The 23,858-nt window shown below is 36.8% G+C and overlaps 1 protein-coding gene across 1 annotated transcript in view; it reads left to right on the top strand.

The window, feature by feature from the left end:
• The window catches only part of SLC1A3 (solute carrier family 1 member 3), a 67,065-nt gene extending 43,606 nt beyond the window's left edge, over nucleotides 1-23,459 (top strand). The window contains exons 4-10 of the mRNA XM_027709146.1: nucleotides 3,559-3,763; nucleotides 5,185-5,227; nucleotides 13,737-14,032; nucleotides 15,633-15,866; nucleotides 18,005-18,199; nucleotides 19,542-19,676; nucleotides 20,920-23,459. Coding sequence (XP_027564947.1) covers nucleotides 3,559-3,763; nucleotides 5,185-5,227; nucleotides 13,737-14,032; nucleotides 15,633-15,866; nucleotides 18,005-18,199; nucleotides 19,542-19,676; nucleotides 20,920-21,124 — 1,313 coding nt within the window. The 3' untranslated portion in view covers nucleotides 21,125-23,459. The remainder of the gene's footprint in view (nucleotides 1-3,558; nucleotides 3,764-5,184; nucleotides 5,228-13,736; nucleotides 14,033-15,632; nucleotides 15,867-18,004; nucleotides 18,200-19,541; nucleotides 19,677-20,919) is intronic.
• The last annotated feature ends 399 nt before the right edge of the window (nucleotides 23,460-23,858 follow it).

The following is a 23,858-nucleotide window of genomic DNA, read 5'->3' as shown; positions in this document are numbered from 1 at the left end:
AAAGCTATTATTGGCTTAATTTTTATCTAAAGAAAACATACTCATTGTATTTTACCTTTGATCTTTCTGAGGAGTACGGTGCCATCCCTTTGTGTTAGTGTGGCCTAGTATAATCCAAGATCACACATAGGTGATGTGCAGCATACATCCAAAGTAAGGAAAGTTAAAAACAATAGCAGCAATTCTGGATTAGTAAATTCTGTGTATTACAAATTACACATAATATAGAATCATAAGTACAATACAAACAAATATAATTGATACAAAACTAGTCGTAGTTGCTATTCATGAAGGTTCATAGAGTCATTAGTTCATGCTAATTTGCAGAACTGTGATCAAGTCAGATGAGCAATCAGAACTACCAGATTAACAATTTAGAATTTTAAACATCGCCTTAACTAGATTTTTTTCTCCTTTTCCCTGCATTCTTTCTCTCTCTTTCTCCTTCTCTTAAAATTACATACTTATTTTCTCCTTGCCTTTTCTACATCCTGAAGTATTTTCATTTCTTCACTAACATCTTTGTTAGAGAACAAAGTAGTGCTTTGCTTTATGCCCTGACATGCTGGAAAACTCCTTGTCATGTCTTTATTTCATCCACAGTGTTGCGTCTCAAGAGCAGGAAAGAGTAGGTGAAGGGAGAGGACAGGGATAAGGGCTTCCGTTTGTTTGCAGTTTTACAGACTTATGCCTGCCCCCTTCTTTCTTTTCTTCCCTTCCTTCCTCCCTGCCTCCCCCCTCCCCATCCACACTTAAAAAATCATTCCCATTCATGTTGTGTGAGCACACACGCTGGGAGAAATTACAGGGGCTCTGTTCCAGATCACCTTGACAACTTCAAGGCATCCCTGTGCGTGGGGACCGGTGGCACAGCAAAGTTTCCCAGGCCCCCTGGGGAAGGGGAGGGGAGAGGAAGAGAGGAGGCAGAGGTGCTGGAGCCAGCAGCGTGTGGAGGAGAGGGCAGCGAGCGAGCGGGATGAAAGGGGCACATACATCTCCCGCGGGACAATGGGAGTTTTGCTGGCTGACTGTGAAAAGACACACTGAGGATACAATGCTCTGTGACACATGAAAGCTTTGGGGACCCTTCCAGAGTCCTATTCAGTTCTAAGAAATCTTGTCAACATCTTAAAATGCAAAAAAAACAACCCACTTCATTTTCTTGTGTTTCAAAAACAAATTTAAAAATATTTTTTAGATAATTATTTTTCTTTTTTTTTTCTTCCTTTTTTTTTTTTTTATATGCTGGAGGCTTTTGCAGTTCCCTGAGTTCCCATTAACTGCAGTGGGAGGGAAGGCTGCCCAGCAGCCCTCCAGTAAGGGCTCTCAGAGGTGGGCATTTGCTTCCTCCTCATACACCCTTTGTTCATACTTAGACCTGTTGTCCCTCTGCTTTGAATACTCTCTGCTATACATGCCATGAGCAGTTACAGCTCAAGAGTAGAGGAATTGGTGTTCCCTATGTTCAAGCTGAGAAATAATTTCTATGATAGCAAGAGCAGGAGTGAGACTGAGCAATTTAAATAAGGAGCCATGTAGTCACAGCTGGAGTGCACAACAGAAAACCAGGCTGGAAAGCAGCTTACAAAGACCAGAGCATGACTCTTGCTCTCTGACACACCACTTGCACGTGGTTCACCACTCAGTCCCAGAATCAGTCCAAGGCAGAAAGAGGATCACAAGCTCTAATCCTTCAACACAGCAATCTTTATTGGCAAGATATGCCCTACACTGACCCCTAAGAATTTTTGGGTTATAGGAGACTCAACCTAGTATCAAGTGTGGAGTAAAAAAGAAAAAAGATAAGGTTCAGTGTTCTTGTGAATCCTCTAAGACTGACAGTGCTTAGCTTCTGGTCCTTAATCGATTACCTGTCAAGGGCAGAATACTGGGAACTGACTGATTCAACATCTGTGCATTTCCAAACATTCCTTCCAAACTGTATACGTTAACCTTTCACGCTCAGGATGTTTAAAACGAGTTTAAAACTGGTCTTAGCTAAAATTAAAAAATACACAGACCGATGTTGCTACTTTAGAAAAAGCAAGTAAGAACACAAAAAAAGCAATTATAATATATGAAGATGAAATTGACTGGACTAGTATGCAAGCAATATTTTTTCATTTTCCAAATTACATTTCATTTTAATTTTGACTCTTCTAAAAAAAATCTGTTACAAATGGTGTCTGAGATAAATATTGCGCAATTCAGTAGCGGATCTGAAGTTCTCAAAAAATTAGTAATTTTATTTTTTGCGTTGCTTAATAATATTTGCGCTATTTTATATTTACATTATTTTGAGGACTCTAAAAAACACCCTGATCTTCCATCCACCAACAAGAGAGGTACAGGGCTTACTTCCTGTTTGTAAAGACAAGAAAATTAGTAGTTACTTGCTAGTATTTACCATTTTCCTTGCAGAATTTGAAAACAGAAACATTAACTTACCATGAACATTATTATCCGGTTTTACGGATGGAAAAGCTGAGCAGAGAAATGAAGGATCAAGTGATTCAAATGTTGGATGCCCATTTTCAGTTTCTTACTGTATCAGTAACGCTTTGTTCTTCCACTGCAATGGCACACATAAACCAAGCAATTTGGGGTGTGAAACCAGTGACCTCCCTTCGCAATTCCTTTTGAGGGTACAGATCTTACTGACTCTCATGGTTTCTGCCAAAAGGGCAGGCAAATACTAGCTGAAATGAAAGGGTAAGTATGAAGCACATGATTGGTTTTATACTTTGAAGATTCAATCAGAGCCTGGAACACAGTCTTGGTCTAAGTTACTTGAGTGAGTAGAGCGCTTTCACTATAACTCCAGCAGCACGTATTTCCTCCTTTAGAAGACAGACAGAAGTATGATATATCTACAGTTATTTGAGAAAACATTTAGTTTTGCCAGGCCATGATTCTAGTTTTATATTTCAGTATTATTTATATTCCTGCAGTCCTCTTGATATATTTTAAATGCTTTCTCCTCTGAGACAGACACCCAGAGCAGAAGGTGGCCAGCTTTCACTGTATTTTATATGTTCAAAGACGGCATCTCCATAATTGTATGGGCAGTCCACGGAAGTATGCGTTAAGCAGTTCCATATAGGAGGAGATAATAAAGCCAAGACATCCATTTCTGACCACTTTTTTCATTCTGTACTTTGAAAGTTTGATTCCAACAAGAAGTGTCAGAACTGCTTTGAGACAGATGGCATATCCCTCCAAATGAAGTATGGGGAAGTAACTGACTACTGGAAATTTTAAGGAGAAGGAGCAACGGGGTTTTTTATGGAGAAGAATACTAACTGCATCTGATGGAAAGAGAAAGAGAACAGAAAGCTGTAACTCTCACAATAGAAAATTATGTAACAACAGGCATTAGGGGTGGGATGGGAAGACAGTGGCTGTATGAGCTGCAATATAGAGAGACAGCTTGCCATAGGTAGCTTTAAATGTACTGGTCATCAAAACTCTTCCCACAAAACAGTTTTCATCATGCTTAGTTTGTATTCTTTGCTCACAACTGTGTTGGGTGAATCTCATTGTGCTTAAATTTACTAGGAATTGCCGCCCTGGATAGTAAAGCATCAGGGAAGATGGGAGTCCGAGCAGTAGTCTACTACATGAGCACTACGATCATTGCTGTACTGATTGGTATAATCATTGTGGTCATCATCCACCCTGGGAAAGGTACGAAAGAAAACATGCACAGAGAAGGCAAAATTGTGCAAGTGACAGCAGCAGATGCCTTTCTTGATTTAATCAGGTATGCCTATGATATTGCACATTTTCTGTACCAATAGCGATGACAGTAATATTTAGATTCACAGAGAACAAAAGTAGAAAATTTTAGATAGTGACTGCGTAAAGTTGCCAAATTTCTTTCAGCTGTGTGATAACAGTATCTCCATTTTTAATATCTCCCTTTTTAACCTACGACAACTCTACAGTGCCACAAAACAGATTTAATTCCAAATCAAGCTGTTGCAGGGGAAGAAGCTGCTTTTAATATTCAAAGAAATATTCTTTCTTTCACTCACAAAAGAAAGACTTCTGTTCTGCTATCTGCATGGGTCTTTTTTCCTCCTTCCATAGCACAATCCTTATTACCAAATTCCTCCACTTTTCTTTACTTCCAGCTTTCAACGGTTTTCTCACTTCACCTGAATACCTGATTTAGTTATTAATTTTAATTTTGAATTGTAGCTGCCAATCTGGGTACATCTAATCAACTTGTTAAATTGTATGAATGGGAAACAAATTCCAGGAACAGGCAAGTAAAATGCTTGAAATAGAGGGGCACAGATGTAAAATCGTGTTTTCTCCTTGCTCAGAGACTCTGCAATACCTCTTTTATAGAGCTAATATGTCACAGGGAGGAGGGAAGCTGAGGTTTTGAACTCGGGAGCTTTTCCACAGGTAAAGCCACCAAAATTTTGTGTTCCACTAACCCATTTGGAGAAGCCAGAGACATGGAGAAAGGCCTCCAAGAGTCATGCTGCCAGGAAGGGGGACTTTAGAAAGACCCATGAAGAGGTTTGCACTCAGATTTCTCAAGATTTATTCAGTTAGGCTGCTTCTATTTGCCTCAGAAATGCACCATTATGGAAAGTAAAGAAACAAACTCCCATCTGTAAAAAATGTACACACACATATGTAATTATATGTGTATGTTTTATTATTATGGAATACTCAAACTTCAGAGAGATTTATTTTTTAATCACAGCAAGACTAAACGGAGTGACAAATGTCATGAAGTACTAGGCTACATGACTGCAAAAAATGAGAACTAGAAATGCATTAAATATTATTAAATTATTTATTAACATTGATTCATAAAGCATTAATAAATATGAAATTAAAAGTCAGCACAGTCCCACAGAGCTTTGTACATTTGGTAATTTAGCCAATATACTGCTCCATAACCAGAGCTGCTACACAATACTGGATACAGAGATTCCAGTTGCCAGGATCTATCCAATCCTGCTGCATTTTGTCCTGATAAAGCTAACCAGGCCAATGCTATATACAAAGCTCTACCCACTGTATACAGTAATTATATATTTGCCTAAGGATTCCTTCAAAAATTAGCTGGTCAATTCTTTAATTCATTTATTAGCTGCACCTTTATTTAAAATATTACTGGAGTATTATCACTTCTCATGTTATTTTGTTTCTTTTTCACAGAAATATGTTCCCTCCAAATCTGGTGGAAGCTTGCTTTAAACAGGTAAAAATGTGTTGTTATTTCCAAAGAAAACACAACAAAGTAAGAAATTGAAATGTAATAGGATTTGTTTTAGGAATATCACATACTTGTACTTAGAGCAGAAACACAACTTATGTATGCTGTCAGCTGTCAAAAAAGCCCCAAACTAAATCAAGCAAATCTGTGCTTTGTTTTCAGTCATATTGAGACAATAGTACTTGCTATGAGAAGTGAAGAAAACACACCTGGCTTGACAAATCAGAAAATAGGTTTTTTCAAAATGTCAAATTCTTAAGTCTGCAGAAGGGTTCACTAAAGTCAGTACAGAATTTGCTTTTCAAAAACAGTGTTATGTTAAACTGGGAAATACTGAGATATGCACCATCTGCACAAAGACTGGAAGATGTTCAAGAATGTCATGTGAGGAACATGCATAGATTCAAAACAGAAAGAAACATTTCGTGGACATTAAAAACAAAAGCAAATGGGGGGGACTTCCTGTCACCTATGGTAGGAGTTCATAGGAGTGCTTTTTCTATGTCGCTTCCTAAATTCTACCATTATTTTGGCCTTAACCTTAGCTCTTCTACAAAGAAAATAGTAGTAGCCAGCTACATTCTTTTTTTTTAAAGGACAACATTATATATTTGGTGAAACCTGTAATGTGTGTTTCTATATTCTAATTGCTTCATATTGACCTCCCAGACAACCTTGAACTGTTATTATTCACCAGTTACTGCTGTAACAATAAAGAAAAGTTGAAATGTGGAGGTCAAGAAGTAAGAGGATAAAGTAGATACTTTCCAAAGTCCAGCTGAGTTACATCTTGCAGAAGAATTGAAAAGAAATTGTAACATTATCTTTGGCTATATAAACAGAAATCAATAAAAAGCAGTGAATTCCTGTATTAAAGATTTCTAGATTAAAGATTAAAGATAAACCAGACCCAAGTCCAAAACTAATAAATGCTATGCCTCTGTCTTCAGCCAGGATGTTGATGGCCTCAGCAGAGTGATGCAGAAGAACAGTATGGAAATACAAAAGTTTATATTTAAACTAGAAAAAAAATTCAAAGGATTTAATGTAATAAAGTACAGGAATGATATGATCTTTATCTCAAAACAATAAAATAATTAGGGCATTAAGTTACAGCTCTAGCAGCAAGTATTTTTCATAAATCTCTCAAGTTGGGAAGTTATTATCTATAGCTCTTGAAAGCAACCAAAGTGTCTTTCAGATTACAGTTTCAGAAGGATTTGGGAATTGATTTAAGCAGATAACAAGCCATTAGCCTGATCTCAGTTATACTGAAGGATATAAAAAAAAGAAACCAACAAACACCCCCCCCAAAAAAAAAACAAACAGAAAAACCCCCAACCAACAAAAAAACCCCACTGATATCTGAAACATAGATTGTACCATCTTTTTTCCACAGTATTGCTCATTTCCCTTTTTTTCTTTGTTTTGACTTGGTTTTGGTTTTCATTTGGGTTTTTTTTGCTTGATTGGTTTGCTTTTTGGTTGGGCTTTTTTTGTTGATTGTGGTTTTCTGTTTTGCCTTTTTTGTTTGGTTTGGTTTTTTGTTCTTCTGTGGCAGAGAAGGGAAACATATCAAATTTCTTTAGACTTCTGACAAAAGTTTTTGATATGAGGAAAGTGAAATAGTTGAGTAGGGGATAAGAGTATTGTAAGAATTGTAAAATTTGTAGAGATAGCAATGGAAGTTGCTGGAAGACTGGGCATACTTCAGTTGATGTTTTTGTGAATGACATTGCCATAAGATGCACACAATTAAATTTACAGATGACAAGAAAGTCCAAGCACTTTGTATTGAGATATGTGACAAATGCCACAAAAGGTGGTATTTCACTGGCACACTGCAATACTGTGAAGTCATAGCAACAAAATGAGTCAGCTCTTGCAGACACTGGCATGTTTGGTTATCTCCTTGTAGCTCTCCATCACATGTGAAATAAACATTTAGAAGTTAACAGTAATTTCTGCTTTGACATAGCAAGTTACCGTCAAAAAGACAAAAAAGAAAAAAAATTAATCCTCCTCTAATTCAGCTCTAGGATATATTAGGTGACAGAACACCAAGACAGAAACTAAAGCTGGAGTAATGTGACTGTCTAGAATACTGAATATTTTCAGGTTTTTCATTCATAGATTGAATTAGCACAAAGGAGAGAGGAGTTATTATTATATTATTTTATTGGAACTATTGAAAGAACACAACATATAAGGCAAAGAGGATACTGATTTAGAAACTCTTAAAGTACAAAACCAAACTGGCAACAGAGTTGAATAAGAAAAGGAAAAATATTTATGCGAAAGGAAAGGGAAATCTGTGTTACTGAATTTAAAGTGGGAATTGGTGAGGTTTTTAACCTCCCATTACTTAAAGGTGAGGTCCTGGAAAAGTCTTCAATTAGGAGTCATAGGAACACTTCAACAGTTTTACCATACAGCTGAAAAAAATTATTTTCATAAAGTATCCTACAGAAACAGGAAGCTTGACTCGGTGACTAGCAGTTCTAAACCTATGTTCTTAATTAAAGATGTCCTGCAGATTCTGTTTACACTAAGTATATTGTATTTCTCATGTGCTTTACAGCTTAAGGAGATTTCTAAAAAGTACTTCAAAAACCAGGAAATGTTTAGTGAAAGTTTTTACAGACATTCAGCAGCAGTTATACTTACTGAAATACCAGGATTTTAAATCTGTCATACTGATATTATTATGTGTTTGAATTCAGTACCAAATCCTACATTTTTAGGTAAAAGTTATTTTGTTATAGCAGATTTGTTAAACTAAAAAAGTAGTTTACAAGTATGTGTAAGATTGGTAGGTATCCAGGTGATTTTGCACATCTGACTCCATAACTTTCTTTTCAAAAGTTTCCATCCATTTTTTCATGTTTTTGTCAGAAGATTTATGAAGAAGGATGATTCATCTGGCACTAACCTGGTTCTGTAACCAAATGTTGGCTACCCTAAACAAAAACCACACTGTATATATACACTCACAGTTGTCCACAGTCAAAGGTGTAATACTGATCCACAGGTTCACACACCTGGAAACCATCTCTGGAATATGCACTCAAAATTCAAATCACATCTTTTGGTAGATCAGATGTGCACATTCTGTCTTACAGCATTCTTAGGCAGGTTTCTTTCCTGTCAGAGACTTGTACTGGAACCCACTGAAACATGCAAAATGAAATGGAGCTGTAGGGAGAGAGTAATCAAGGTAGAGAGGGCTTCTAGATGGAAAAGCTTTTATAGGGTTGCTGCTGGGAGAAGAGTAGTCATTACGGAAGATTGGGATCGCAGGATATATCTAGGAAAGATCTTCCTAAATTTTCTACTGTTCCTCATTCAGTTGTTTGGTCCTTTGGATTCCCTTTCCTGGTTTTACTTTCCTAACAAGCCTGTGAGGCAAAGCAATCTCCCCTTGATATTTCTTCTCATTCTCCTTCTCCTTCTTTGAACATTTTCTTTCCTGAAGATTTTTCGCTTTTTCCAGTCACCAAGGATTTCACATGACTGCCATGACTTTTCAAACATGATAGAGAGTGGTTTGGCAACATCAGCCAGTTCCCTCCAGGCCCTGGAATGCATGTAGTGAGGTCCTACAGGCTCCCGTTCAGTTGCATCAGGTGGTTTCAAACCTTCTCTTTGCTTACACTGGGAGGAACTTTGCTCCTCCAAATTCCACCTGGAGATTCAGGGACTTGAGAGATGTGGGAAGTCAGATGGCCAGACAGCAAAGACTGAGGCAAAGAACTCTTTGAGTAACTCAGCTTTCTCAGGCTGATTGTTAAACAGCGGCTTTGTTAATCCAAATAGCCCATTTCCTGATGCTGCTTATTTCCGTGTGACATGTGTTGAGATCTTCACTATGCATTGATCATGCAAGGCTTTTGTGATTTTTGTCAGTAACAGGAGAATATAATTAGATTGACTGCAGATAAGTATTCCACACTTACCTGAAACTAGACTACTTTGGTCAAAATTTCCTCTGTGCCCCTGCGTTCACCCCCGGTTTAGGGATATCTAAAGAAATCTTTGGATTTATCTTTTGGCTCTGGCCGTTCTCTCTTCATTTCTCTTTCTTTGCTAAATTCAAAAATGCGATCTAGCCTGGGGCTGAGCAGTGGGAAGGAGTCTGCTTATTAAGCAGATACTGTTTCTTAACTGCTTGTTCTTCCTGCTGTGCTCTGGGGTCTATTAAAAGACAAAAGAAAAATGAGTGAACTTGGGATCTAAAGAGAAAAAAAGTCTAACAATTTGGGGAGAGTCATTCTATTGTGAATAGATGGGATTTGATGCCGTCATAAGCTTGAAGAACTTCGTCTGATAACTGCATTTCTTCTGAGCTATTTCTAATTACATATTCTTTCCTGAAATTGCCCTTATCAAGGGTATTGGAAGTATTAATCACACATTCAGAAATGAACACTAAATGATATATGCTGTCTATTCCTCACGATAATTTTGGATAGTTTTGTGACTTGTGTCATCAGCTCTTCTGCAGAAAATTTAGAATGCTTTCACACATATCCATATGGAAAGCAAAGAAAAAATAATTAGGAAGACAGAATACTACTGCCTTCTTTTCATTTCTTTTAATTTTTTAGGTCTGCATTTAAGAAAACTTGTTGCTTTTAAAATCCTATTTCACTAAACATAGCAACATCATACAGATTTAGCATAGACAGTGCTAATTACATTGTCTCAAAGTAAATTACTACAGTGATTTATGAGTTTTCAGAACAGTTACCTGTGCAATTACCTTCTCTGCAAATTAACCACCTGTGTGTGCTACTGTTGTGTTACTTCTTCAAAAGTCCGTCCATATATCCAACTCAAATGACTGTGGCTATATTGTATCACTAATGAAAACAACATAATAATCAAAATGTAAACAACTGATTAATTATATTATGCAATTAAAATATATTGTCTATTTCATAATGAGCTAACTTAATTAAAATTGATTTTAGAGTTGTTCATTAGTTGTTCATTACCACCATGTCTTACCAAAAAAAAAAGTCCAGAAATGCATTATTTTTTGCAGATAAGGTTGTTCATAGAAAGGTATTCAAATTAATATGTTCAAATAGTATTTATCTTTCTCTTCAGTTGTTCTCTATATATGAACTTAAGGAAAGATCATGAGTATTTTGCGTCTAAAATCTTATCAGGCAAAAATATCTCTGACTGGAGACATGATGCACCAAATATCCTCAGAAATTACAGGACTTCAGTGATGTTGTCTAGCCCATCACATACTATCAGCGTGTGGAGCTCTAGTCTCTCTTCTGACACTCTTAATGAGCTGTTTTGTTTTGTCTAATTTCTTCCATTTCTGAATGTTGGAAAGGAACGAGGATCAGCAGAATCACAATGTGACATTAAACTCTCAGTTTGAGGTATATGAAAAGCTAATAACTCTGATTCCCACTGAGATAGAGATCTACTGAAAGTAGGAACATCATAAAAGCTCACAAAATTATCTTTCGCCACCAGTTGCTCTGCAGAGCAGTAATAGTCAACACTGCTATTACCTCATCTATTTCAAAGCATTTTCTAACATCTTGAGGGTGGTCTTTCATCCAGTCATTTCCTATAAGCAGTTGGTCTTTCCACCATTTCATACACAGAAAATATGTTTTGTGAAGGTCAAGTAATCTTGTGTTTTGCCTTTATTGTCATTTTAAAAAGCAGTAATAAGAGTAAAGCTCGACCTACACTTTTTTTCTTAGTAGATACCTCCTTTGCATTTCCTGTATTTGGTTTCCCTTGATTTCTGTTGCTTCACCAGCAAACTTTTCATGACTTTCGATAGACAGGTTTGGGCACAAGAAGACAGACACATCCACAGAGTTCTCCTTGAGCTCATTCAGCTATAATGAAAGAAAGACCAGCTCAAGGAAATATTCCAGACCAAATAAAGTTGCTCTGGTTCCTGTTGCTTAGGATACCATTTTGAATCTCACTCTAAATAGATCATTTCTCCACTTCTCTGGAAAGGGTTCCAGAAAGACTCTTCTCCCTAGCAATATTTCTGAATACTTAGGTCTGATGAATAAGGTGAGTTAACTGATAAGATCTACATCTCTGTGTACCAGTCTAGTAGCTGAAATGGAGAAGAACTTTCCTAACTGAGGTCTTAAAATCTGTATTATACCTAAAGAGACTTAACTAATAAAGAATTAGAAGCATGTTCCTTCTGTGACAGAATTCCAGAATGAGCACAAAATGTAGGAGTATGCTTATTACAACCTAAAATTATTTCTGACTTATGTTTTGAAGGTAAGAAACTTCATGTGATTGTGCTTTCTCCCCTATAAAGCCCAACATTTTCTCAGTCCCCTGCCATAATTTTTGAGCACCGTGGTCAATTCCAACATAATTTGGCATGAGGGGTGCAATTCTCAGGCAAATCAAGACTGTGTTTCCACTGAAGGAAAAGCAGTTTATGACACAGCTGGTGGCTTGTTCCAACAGGTAGCAGCCAAACAGGCACATCCAGCACTGCTGAACAGCTGCACCATGTGTACTTTTGACCTAGTCAAATAGGTAGGAATGAGATTAGGACCTGAGGGTAACAGAGAAGAGTCAGGACCAAAGAGGTTGTGATGTGCTAGGGAAAGTGGGAAATGAGTAGGAAATTTTGTAGGAAATTGGGCTTTAATTCCAGGCTTCATTGTTCCAGACCTCATTAAACAGCTTGCTTTTCTACATTTGTCTAAACTAATATGCCTGCAAATCCAGCATGAATACATCCTTCAGACATTTTCATTAATAAATCTGCACCTAAGTTTTTTTTTCCTACTGAAAAACAGTGATAAAAATACACACGTAACACAATTACCATACCTGTAGATAAAAAAAAAAGAAAAAGGATCATGCTAGCCAGTATTTTAAGGTTCATGACAAGACCGAAGAAAAAACACTTTGTTGAGCACTTATATTACATTTCCATTTACACTCTTAATACCTCTCTGTCACCTAAAGAGGCAATCCCAGCCCTCCTTCCCCAGCTGTGTAGTTCCAGTCTCAGCGATTTTTCCTTCTCTGTGAGAAGTCAGTGAGAGCTGATTCACCTGCATAGCTTTCACCCGAAAAATGGCCACTTTTTTGCTTAGTAACATTTCTGCCAATTTAAAAAGTAGAATCAGCTCACTAAGACATCAAACAAGAATTATCACAGGTTGGTTGTGAGTGGGTGAGGAAGTGAAACTGGGCTTTTCTTTGTCAATCAACTGTTCAAACAGTTCAGTTGACTTCTCTAACTACAGCCCAAATCTTAAAAGATTTTAAGTAAATTTCATTCAAAACTCAAGTATATCTGACCTTCATGGAGATGTGTTCTGCTACATATTATTCAGAAACTTTTCATAAATCGTTTTTAAGCAGTTTTATGTGACATTCTGAAAGACAGAGCATTCAGGGGGATACATCAGATATGTGGAAGGAGGGCATAAAACTATTCCAGCGTAGAAAAAAACAAGATCAGTGTTGAAAGGTGATGATTCAGGTTTCCCATCTTAGTCCTGAGTACTTAATTTCACACAAATACTTTTAGAGTGTGCTGCGATCTCCAGATATCACTAATGATACATCGGCTCTTAGTATTTGGGTTTTTTTCGTAGTTGCAAAGGAATAAAAATCCAAAGTTGCTGAATAACCTTGCAGAATAACCAGCTGCTTTAATGGGATGATTAACATCCTGAGACACATAAGAAACATTTTACTGGTGAAATTTAGCATTGTTTGTGTTCAACAGAATTTAATCAGGACAGACCTGCAGGGCTTTTTCAGCCCAGATAGAAATACTCAGGATGTATATTTCTCTTTGGAAAAATATTAGTACGTGAAAGACTGCTTTTAAAAGCAGACACTTAGGGTTTGAGATTTTGAAATTGATTTGTCTGTTCCATAATGGAACCATTTAAAGAGAAATACTTTTCTTAATTAAGAGAAATGGTGACTTGTACTGCAAAATAAACTAATGGCTTTGACATAGTGGAGGAAAAAAGGGGTATGTTATATTTAAGTTAGCTTCAGTCTAATTATTTGAATTATCAATTCAAAAAGATGAACAAATAAAGAAACTCCAGAGCACATGAAAATATTTTAACTGTGCAAAAAAAGACCTGTTTACTTAACAGCTGGAATTTTGTTGTTGGGAAAAATAGGAATTTATAAAAATGCAAACTAAGAATCAATAGCTTTGTCACAAAACTCAGGAGCAGGACAAATCTGCATCTTTGACTGTGACATATTTATGAGGAAATGAGTTCTGGTAGCTAAAGGTGAAGTTTTAGCTCTTGAAGTTAATATGGATTTTTGTTACTTTCAGGAAAGCCAGGTTTTCATCACAGTACATTTTACCTAGAAATATTATGCAAAGAATTCAAATGTCCTATAACTGTAATTGTTAATTTAATTTGTGATTTCAACCTTTGTCTGCTGTGATTCACAGAATGTCTATCTTTCTTTTATTTTGTTTTAACAGTTCAAAACTAACTATGAAAAGAGAAAGTTTAAAGTAGCTATTCCTCCCAATGACACATCCACAGTGACTTCCATAATAAGCAATGTGTCAGAAGCAATGGAAGCCCTCACCCAAATGAGAGAGGAAATAGTTCCTGTTCCAGGTTCTGTAAACGGAGTGAATGCCCTTGGCTTGGTGGTTTTCTCAATAAGCTTTGGCCTGGTGATTGGAAGCATGAGGGAGCAAGGTCAGGCATTGAAAGACTTCTTTGATAGCCTTAATGAGGCTATCATGAGATTGGTAGCTCTAATCATGTGGTAAGTGCCTCTTTGATAAATTTCTTTTTAAGTTACTTACAGTATTTTTTCACCACAATCAGGCACTGGGTAGCAGGAGTCTGATTGGCAGAAAGTCAGACAGTAAGATTGTATCTACCTTGTAGCTTTTTTCACAAGTGAACTCAAGAGCTGTAATGCTCCACCTCAATGATTTGCCCAAACACACCAACTCTTTCAGAGGGTTTCACTTTCAACATGAGAAAAATCAGGGTCTGTGTCAGAAGTTGCTGCACTTACATCTTATGTCTTCATAAAGGTAACAAACACAGCAGTATGCTGTTGAAGTTTCCTTATACCCTGATCTGACTTCATTAAAGGAAACCAACAAACCTCCCCCACAATCTTATTTCTACACAGCAAGACCTTGCTATCTTCAGTTTCCAACACAGCTGGTTCCCGTAGCTGTGTAGTGTACATCACAGCTGCACTGCTCACACGTACACATACTGTTCCTACTTTCTTTATAGTGTTTGTTAAGTAAATAAAACAAATACCTTTTCCCTCAACGTATGAAATATTTTCAACAATTAAGATTCATTATTTGTCAGGTAGAAAGTTAATTATGAAAAGAAATTATGTCTTGTTGCCTTCTTTACCACAGAAAAAAACCCAAATCAACTCCAGAAGCCTATCCAAGAGCACACATGTGTTGCAGTACTAGATACAAAACTAAAAATAAGTATGTTTACCAGTATCTAAAATTCTGTTCTTCCAGATCACATTTATACAAAACAAAAATCTTTTCTCCTTTACAGCATGTTTAAAATTACAAAGCAGAGGATGAGTGTTGCTACATCAGATAAATTTCTAAATGGATTTGATGTCCTAAAGAGACATTGTGATACGGTGGATAGATTTTGTTCTGTGATGTCTTAATGCAAGTGGACATTTACAGAAATAAGTCTGTACCAAAAGTACCACTGCAGCAGAATTATGTTAAAGTTTTACGCTCAACACTAGCTCTTTCTTCACCTCTAGCTATGCTTCCTGATATGGAAAAGCAGTTCATATCTCCTTTGTTGCTGTCACATAATGCAGCCAACCTTTGTCATACAGATGTCTTCATGCTGAAGAATACATTTATCCAGTGCCCTGCTGGATGAAATGGCCAGAGGCATCTTGAAATCTTCAGAGGTTATCAGACTTCTGTGTGGGTTCCTTCCCCAACAACATGGGAAACAGCACTGAAATAGAACTGGGTGCTTGGCATAGACTGCAACTACACTGGCTGAGCCTTCATTCACACAGACAGAATTATAACAGAATTGGCTAAACCACTTTATTACTCTTGAATTCCAAAGAGAATTCATCTCCCTACATGTCTGTAGGCATACTGTATGTCTTGAAATCCTTACCAGATCTTGAATCCACTGAAGCCCACCAGAAACATTCACTGCTGTGGTTTATTCTGGGTTGAACTGTTGAAAGTTGAAGAGTTAAACTCTTGAACTGCTCCTGCATGGGAGCATCGTAGCAGTGCTACATTCATGCATGCATATAAACACAGTGTGAATGGGGGAGTGAATTTGCTCAGTAAATTACTTTGTTCAGTAATGCTGATTTGATTTCTTATTTGCAGGTATGCTCCACTTGGAATTCTCTTCTTGATTGCTGGAAAAATTGTTGAGATGGAAGATATGGGTGTGATCGGTGGCCAGCTCGCCATGTATACTGTGACAGTCATCATCGGTTTGCTAATTCACGCTGTCATTGTCCTACCTCTTCTGTACTTCGTGATCACTCGTAAGAACCCATGGGTATTTATTGGAGGCTTAATCCAGGCATTAGTCACAGCTGTGGGAACATCTTCCAGGTAAACACAATATTTTAAAGCTGTGTTTTTATTATAGTATTACTAGTTTGAGAAACAATTTTGCCTAATGTTTGGTGAACTCTGTATTCAAGTGTTCACTTGGGCGCTGTATTTTAGTTGTACTGCTCTCTGATTCTGACTCAAACTCTGTTTCCTAGAGGTTAAATGAATCTCTTCAGTGATGCAGACTGTATGGTCAGACCCCTTGTGACTTTGATAAGTCTTGGTGTCTAATATTTTTAAGTAGCGTGTGCTGGCTTGCTTGTAGAGGATACAGCTGGTAAAGGATATCTATGGCAAAATGGAGCAGCGAACTGCAAAGTTCAGAGGGATTCTTATTGGCAGCTGACATTCTGTGCTAAAAATCCTGATAGCCAATAATGGATATAGAACTTGCAATAGAAATGCCACTTTTGCTCTGTTGGTGAGGTCATAGGTACACCATATGAATTAAAAAAACATTTTTGCATATATGATGAAAGGAAACATTACTATAATGAAATGTACATTTCTATGCCACATGACCTTTCATAAAACACCTTCTATTTTAATAGATTTTGAAAGTTTCCCCTAAAGACAAGTGTTTTAAGTTGGATACTCTGTAATACTAAATTCAAGTCCCTGGTGTTTGGTATTATATTGAAGGTCTGGAGGAGAAGCAATTGTGACCATTAATGTAGAATCTTATTTAGTTTTGTATCACTGAAAAAGCTTTTGAGGACTAAAAAATTCTGACCGCATATTAATGGGGGAGAGGGACAATTATTGATTTCACATTTGACATTTGGATATCAATCCCTGCAAATCTGGGAATGCCTAAAAGTGGAATGCCTAAAAGAGAATTTGATTAAAAATTATTTTAAAAATAAAATAAAACATACGCTAGTCAACATAGTTTAAGAGAAAATAAAATAAAACTACAACTTTGGTGGGTAACAGTAATAGTGTTAAGAGGATATGTTCCAGTTTTTGTTAGACATTCCACCTGGTGTTGATAAAGATTCTCAGCAAGAACCCTGGCTGATGCATTCTGTACTGCAAGTGGATTTTAAAACTGTTCAAAATTCAACTGTAAGATTGAATTTTATGAAAAGAGAAAGTTTAAAGTCACTATATTTGATTGTCATCAAAGATATTTTTCCCAGCACAATCTTTCACAACCCTTCTTCACTTTACTTTTTGTCAGTATTTTATCAATATTGAGTTTTCAAAGACTTGACAGTCCGTTAAGTAGTTAGCAATGAAGATTTCACTTGTGAAAAGATTTCACGTGTGTGACAGTTTTTTCTTTCCCTCTGTATAGAATTTATATGACATATTACCTTCTTTATTTTTGATTCAGTTCTGCAACACTACCTGTTACTTTTAAGTGTCTAGAAAAGACCGAGTAATCTGAATTACTGTGTCTTGAAAAACCTCTTTACTTTGTTGTGATCAGATGTAGAAATACAAGGCCTGGCTTGGTCTGAGTTAACTTTCTTCATAGCTGTTCATATGGTGCCATGTTTTAGATTTGTGTCCAAATCCACAATGATCCCATACTGGTGTTCCAGCTATTGCTAGGGTGTGGAGGCTAGTAAGTGAGTGGCTGCGTGGTGCTTAGCTACCTACTGGTGTTAAACTGTAAGTGGTGAAGTAATGCAACCATTGATCAAAATGCCCTTTCCAGAGGAGCCAGCAAATAAATAAGAGAAAGAATGCTTTTTACTGAAGGATTGAATAATCTGAAGAATTGAATAATCAATTTGTATAACTTCAAAAAAACAGTGCTTAAGGATGATTCGGTCACAGCTCCACGACATAAAAGTGAGAAGCAGGAATTTTTAAGTAGATTCCTCTGCCTAGCAGAAGACTCTTGTAACAAAACACTGAACTTAGACACATTCAGACTAGGGACTGCATAGAGAATGACAGTAATTAACCACTGGGAAAAGTTTCTAAAAGAATTAAGAGAACCTTCACCTTAAATTCAGACTTTTCATTTAAATCCAGCCTTTCTTTGCATTTGAAAAACAAAAATGTTCTGGTAGATCACAAAAGTAATTAAGGCATTTCTTGCAATCATAATGTGTGACAGTCTTTTCTTTCCCTCTTTATAGAATTTATATGACATATTACCTTCTTTATTTTTGATTCAGTTCTGCAACACTACCTGTTACTTTTAAGTGTCTAGAAGAAATAAATGGAGTGGACAAACGAGTTACAAGATTTGTACTCCCAGTTGGTGCTACAATTAACATGGATGGAACTGCTTTATATGAGGCTTTGGCTGCAATTTTCATTGCACAGGTTAACAACTTTGAGCTGAACTTTGGGCAGATTATCACAATCAGGTATGGAAGCCATTATTACTTACATTTAATAAAAGCACCTTTGTGAGGACTTCTTGCTGGTTTATGCGGGATTAACATCTAGAGCTAAAAACAAGGAACTGCTACAGTAACTGAATACCTGTAATTATTTACGTCTTCTGCACAGGAAAGGACCCCCAGCACATATTTTCTTTTAGGTAAACCTTCAAAAAACTGTAACAGGACACCTGTCACTGGACTTGATGAAGTCAACAAGAGCAGTTCTTATTTACTTTCAAGTTTTTCTTTCTAAAGAACTCATGCAGCTCTTGGGAGCTATATACTTACAATCAGTACCAGGTAATTTATAGAGCATGTACAAAGCTGTAGCATAAAAGCATCACAATGTTAAAGCTGGGAGAGGTAGTGTTTTCCTAGTACTGATGGTCTCAGGATACAAGCAGGGGCAAGCTGTGTAAGGAGCAGTAATATAGATAAAAGCAGAGAAGATAGGTATGTTTTCAAGAACACAGGTCTTTTTTGAAATAGAACAGCAAACAACCCACTAATTAGCACTCAATGATAACTGATCTGCATTAATTTCATTATGTTTGTTATAGTGTAAGAGAAAAGGGTGATGGCTACATGCATAGATTAAAGGAATGTCAGCAAGGGGAGAGATGGATGCTGCAGGACAAAGAGACGTATTTATCACACAGGAAGACTGAAAGTTCAGTTACAGTGGTTCTCTCTATAAAAACCACCAGTTTATTTCAATACGCATTAACATAAGGCAAAACTCTGCCTTCGCACTCTGTGGCAATAGTTTCACATTCAGTAGTACTAGACTGCTCCCTGGCAAACCACCTGACAAAACAAATTCTTCCTAAACCAGGTGTGAACAAACATATTTCTCCTAAGTCACTAGACTGTATGATTCAGGGTTTCTGGCACTTTCCTTTTTCTGATGGCAGAACGCCAACTGCTGCAGGACAGAGACTTCACCTGGCATGAAGTTATAGTGAGACAGACAAAGAATAAAAGTTCTTGCCTTAGATCTACCAGGACAAAATTATCTCCTCAGCTTGTGGACCGAGTTTTTTCAGTGGATTGGGACATGTGGCTATAATGTTTTGTCTGGCCCTTGGCATCTAGTTGGGAATTTAGCACTAAAAAAGTCATGTTGCAAGGTTTCTGGATAAAGCTTTAGTGCAAACACTTCGGATCAAAAGTCACACTCCCCTGCAGCTGTGAGGTGTTCAGATAAGGGACTGGGCTCATCTTTATTTACTACTTGCTTCATATCTGGTTTTCAAGTTTGCCAGATGATAAGGAGAGTTTATTACGGAAGTCAATTAATTGCTGTTGCCATCTCTCTGCACAGCATCACCGCTACAGCTGCCAGTATTGGGGCTGCAGGCATTCCTCAAGCTGGACTGGTCACCATGGTCATTGTGCTGACATCAGTAGGTCTGCCTACAGATGATATCACTCTTATCATTGCAGTGGACTGGTTCTTGTAAGTATTTTTATAGAGTCATTAAAGGCTTAGACAATATTTAGAAGTGAAATAGCCAGAGACATTCTGGCTGTACTGCAATCTTTTTACTGTGGAAGGCAGTTAGAAACAAGTGTTAAAAAGAGTCACAATTTCTAGCTTGTATGGTATTTTCATAGAGCAGATGGTGAGGGGTATTGCTTAATGATTCCTTTTGCATGCAAAAAGTTTACTTAGAAACCTTTAGCATTAGGGTACTAACAGACACACTGTAATTAAAGAAGCAAAGAATTGCTTTAGCCTATTTTTTTGTAGGATGCAATGAAAACCCTTTCTTCAGTTAGGCTCAGAACTGAATCAAACCCAACCAACAAATTGCAGCCCTGCTGACTATGTAATCTGGGAAATGTTCATATGTCTGCCCCATGGACACAGAAATGAAAAATAGTTGTGTAACTCTTTTATCCAGCCACCACAAAGTATTGCCCCTAAATTTTTCCATTCCTCTATCTGTAGAAGACTGACAGACACCTGTAAGTGTACAAATTCCCTTAGGAACTAAGTTCCCCCAGGAACTAAATCAAAGGAAGGTTTCCTCCAACCTTTGTCTCACCTAACACCTATCATCCATGGTTTCCAGGGCCTTTTACCCTTCAGTCTCCTCAAGTGATCCCTGTAAGAAGTTGCCAGTGTCATTACCAGATCATAAGGTCTTCAAATGATTATCTAACCACATGCCCACAGCCTGATATAGGTGGATGCTTATCTACTAATGGTGCCAGTCCTGCCTCATCAAGCTGTGTCCTACCTCTGCTGGGCAGAGCCCTCTAAGGGGGCTGAGTTGTTGTAGTTTAACTTGAGTCATTTCAGCATAATTCCACCCTAAATTACTCATCATAGTTTATGGTCAGGAGGCAAATAACAAGGTAGATTATTGTTGGCTTACATGTTCAGAGCATATAAATCCAAACCACCGAAGTCCCAAAATGCCTCCAAGAAGCCATTTGCTCCCTTTGCCATCTTCATCATACGGCTGTTTCTTGCTGTCAGCTTACTAAGAGTAGTAATACATTTTGTGACTCCACATCCCAGTATATTTGGTAATTTCTGTAGAAGAAATAATGGCATTAACAGTTCAGGTAAGTGAATATATGTAAAATAGGTGGCTCATCTAGTAACTGTTCAAAGGCAGCTTTAACAGCTAGTCTGCATGCTTCCCTGAACAAGTGATGAAATCAAGACTAACTCACTACTTTTTCCTTAGGGATCGTCTCCGTACCACAACAAATGTCTTGGGAGACTCCATCGGAGCAGGAATTGTTGAACATTTATCACGGCATGAGCTGAAGAACAGGGATGCTGAAATGGGTAATTCCGTGATAGAGGAGAATGAAATGAAGAAACCCTACCAACTGATCTCCCAAGAAAATGAGAATGAGAAACCATTAGATAGTGAAACCAAGATGTAGGGTAGAGAAAACGTGAGTTCAACACTGCAAGTGTGGAAAAGCACACACTTTTTCCGGCCGTTTATATCTTGAATTCACCAAGTTCATCTATTCCTTGATTTCTCCCTTTATGCTCGCACTGGAAAGAATTAATGAAAATATATTCCAAACTAGCAGTGATCATGGTATATGTTGGCTTCCCACTTAAAAAAAAAATTAACAGGCAACGACAGTGGTCCTGCTAGACATATGCTAACTGGGGATAAAAAAAGAGATTGTGTATATGTTACTCAGTCCTGTGAATCTTTTTTTTTTTTTATGAACTGGAAAGTAAAAACAGATAACAGAGCCTGAAAATGGTTTTATTTTTTTAAATACCTGTTGCGAAATTCCTAACATCTTTAAACACACAATCAATACTTCTAACTTGATAACTACATCCAGCTAAGTAAATTAACAGGACTTTTACTTTTTTATCTGATTTATTTTCTCTAGTGTTATATTATTGTTCAAATACTAGCAGGACAATAAAAAAGCAGGAGATTAATTGAGGGGATAAAAAGGGGGAAGATATATAAATAAAGAAAAGAAATACCCCCAAATCAGCACTTTTACCAGCTGAGTTGAAATATTTCTGAGAAAGTTATTTTATCTAGACTGTTTTTCACATTAGATTCAGCTGTTCTTTATAAAAATTTAGCCTAGTTGGCTCCCACTGACTCAAACATTTACAATATGCATGTATGTACTTCCAGTCTGGATTTGCTCCTATAATTTCAACATCACAACCCAGATGAACAATCTATGTGTGGAAGTGTTTGTAGGGGCAAGGCCCTAGTCTGGGACAGAAAATGTGTCTTCACCTCAGTTTGGAAAAAAAATAGCATACAGTGGATACAGTAATGATCTACTTAATAAGCAATGATAAGAAGGCAACACCAGCCTTCTGTAGAAGGTGCAGAAGGGTGAGATGCTCAGATCCTAAATTAGATGGATTCTAAATCTAAATCCCTGAGACTAACTGGAGGTTTTCTGATTGGAAATCTCCCAAATCCTCAATCATACCACTAATAAATTATAGAGCAATTAGCTGGATTTACATTTTTCCATCTGGAGAAGAAGGCTCCCTATCTCAGTGTGAAATTTTGAATTCCTAGAGTGTTTATCGGTAGCATCCAAGAAAAAAACCAAACAAACCCTTAGAAAGTAAAACTAATGGGTGCTTTTATACATTTTACTAGGAAAAATATATAAACTGCGAAATAGTAAATACTATAATAAATGTTGAAATTTTAATTAGAAATTATTTTAAAATGCAATATTGTAGGTTTCCTTCAGGGAGTAGATAAGCAAAGAATGAAAAAAGGGAGACAGTGCATTTGTAATCCTGTGGGTTTTTGTTCATTTCAAGATTATTCCCTTAAGAAGCACTTTCTAGAAATATGAATTATGTACTTTTTCTTTTTTACCTTGTATTATTAAAGAGATTAAACTGGAAAGTTTTGTAATGCAGTTAGAGTTGGGAGAAAGACAAAAATATTGACAGGCATAATAGTGTTGAGTGATCTGTTTTATTAAAATTGTTATCTTCTTTCTCCCTTTCCTTATAAAAAAAATTCTGATGACAGAAATGAAGGATTCCCTTGCATTGTCCGAGCTGCCATTCAAAAAATATTGGATATGTTGCTTCTGTCACTAAAAGTCCATAATATTGTGTACAAGTAACTAGTGAAAATATCATCATGCTGGTTGAAGGCAAATCTTTTCCCAGGCAAGACTGTTTTTTAGGACTGAAAACTCCTGTCCATCTTCTCCAGTTAAGTAATCTGAACAATATGAGCAAGAACTCTCTAGTGAATGAATTGAGCAGGGTTTAATATAGAGTATTGAGCAGTCAAACCAAGCAAACTCTAAATGAATCTCTGACAGAAAGAAAATGTGGGTTGTTCTTTTTTTTTTTTTTGGCTAACAAAATGCAAATCTAGGATACAGACTGGCATTTTCTGATATATAATTAGAGATATTTTTATATAGATACTGTATTCAGAATGTGTGTATAAACATTAACTGTAGAATTTATGGCATAACACTTTAAATTTTTGTTAAGATTTTGTTTGGAAATACATTGCAAAGACAATGTAAAAGGCTGTCTTTCTATGACATCAGCTGAGAAAAATTAGTTGTGTCACAAAGAATGTGATCTTTTTTTATACTAACGTTGTTTCTTATGGAAATCAGGTATTATAGAAAGATTCCCTTCCCCATTCCCCACTGGTTTTGCATTGGTATGCACCCAGAGTGGTTTGAGAAACATTACTTTGTAGATGTATTTTCAATAAAAATAGTTTTACATTACTGCTCTTATTGTGATTTAGAATTTCTTTCGAAGGCTCTGTAATAGAAGCTTCACACAAACTCAAGGCTGAGAAACTCATAGTATGGGATTTCAGGAATTTCAGGCCATTTTATGCAGCAGGACTTTGATATAGCAGGGCTTCCTTACTTTAAATATGTGCTTACAGTTTTGTGATCAAAAATAAAGTAAAGCATGGTAGGGGGGAACACTAAGAATTAAAAGAACCAATGTTTTTCCTGCTGAAGTTCATTCAAATTCACATATCGATACCTGCAAAATACTGAAAAAAAATGTATTTACATTTTCAATGATTCAGCAACTGCAAAACTGCCGGTTCATTTTGGATGCATATAAATAGATGGTGTAAAGCCCCATTACAGCTTTGTAACATTACAGCCA

This window comes from Neopelma chrysocephalum, unplaced genomic scaffold, assembly GCF_003984885.1.
Source record: "Neopelma chrysocephalum unplaced genomic scaffold, ASM398488v2 Primary Assembly neopelma1_96688, whole genome shotgun sequence".
NCBI lineage: Eukaryota > Metazoa > Chordata > Aves > Passeriformes > Pipridae > Neopelma > Neopelma chrysocephalum.
The sequence above is the reverse complement of the archived record's forward strand: the minus strand, read 5'-3'. Positions and strand labels throughout refer to the sequence as shown.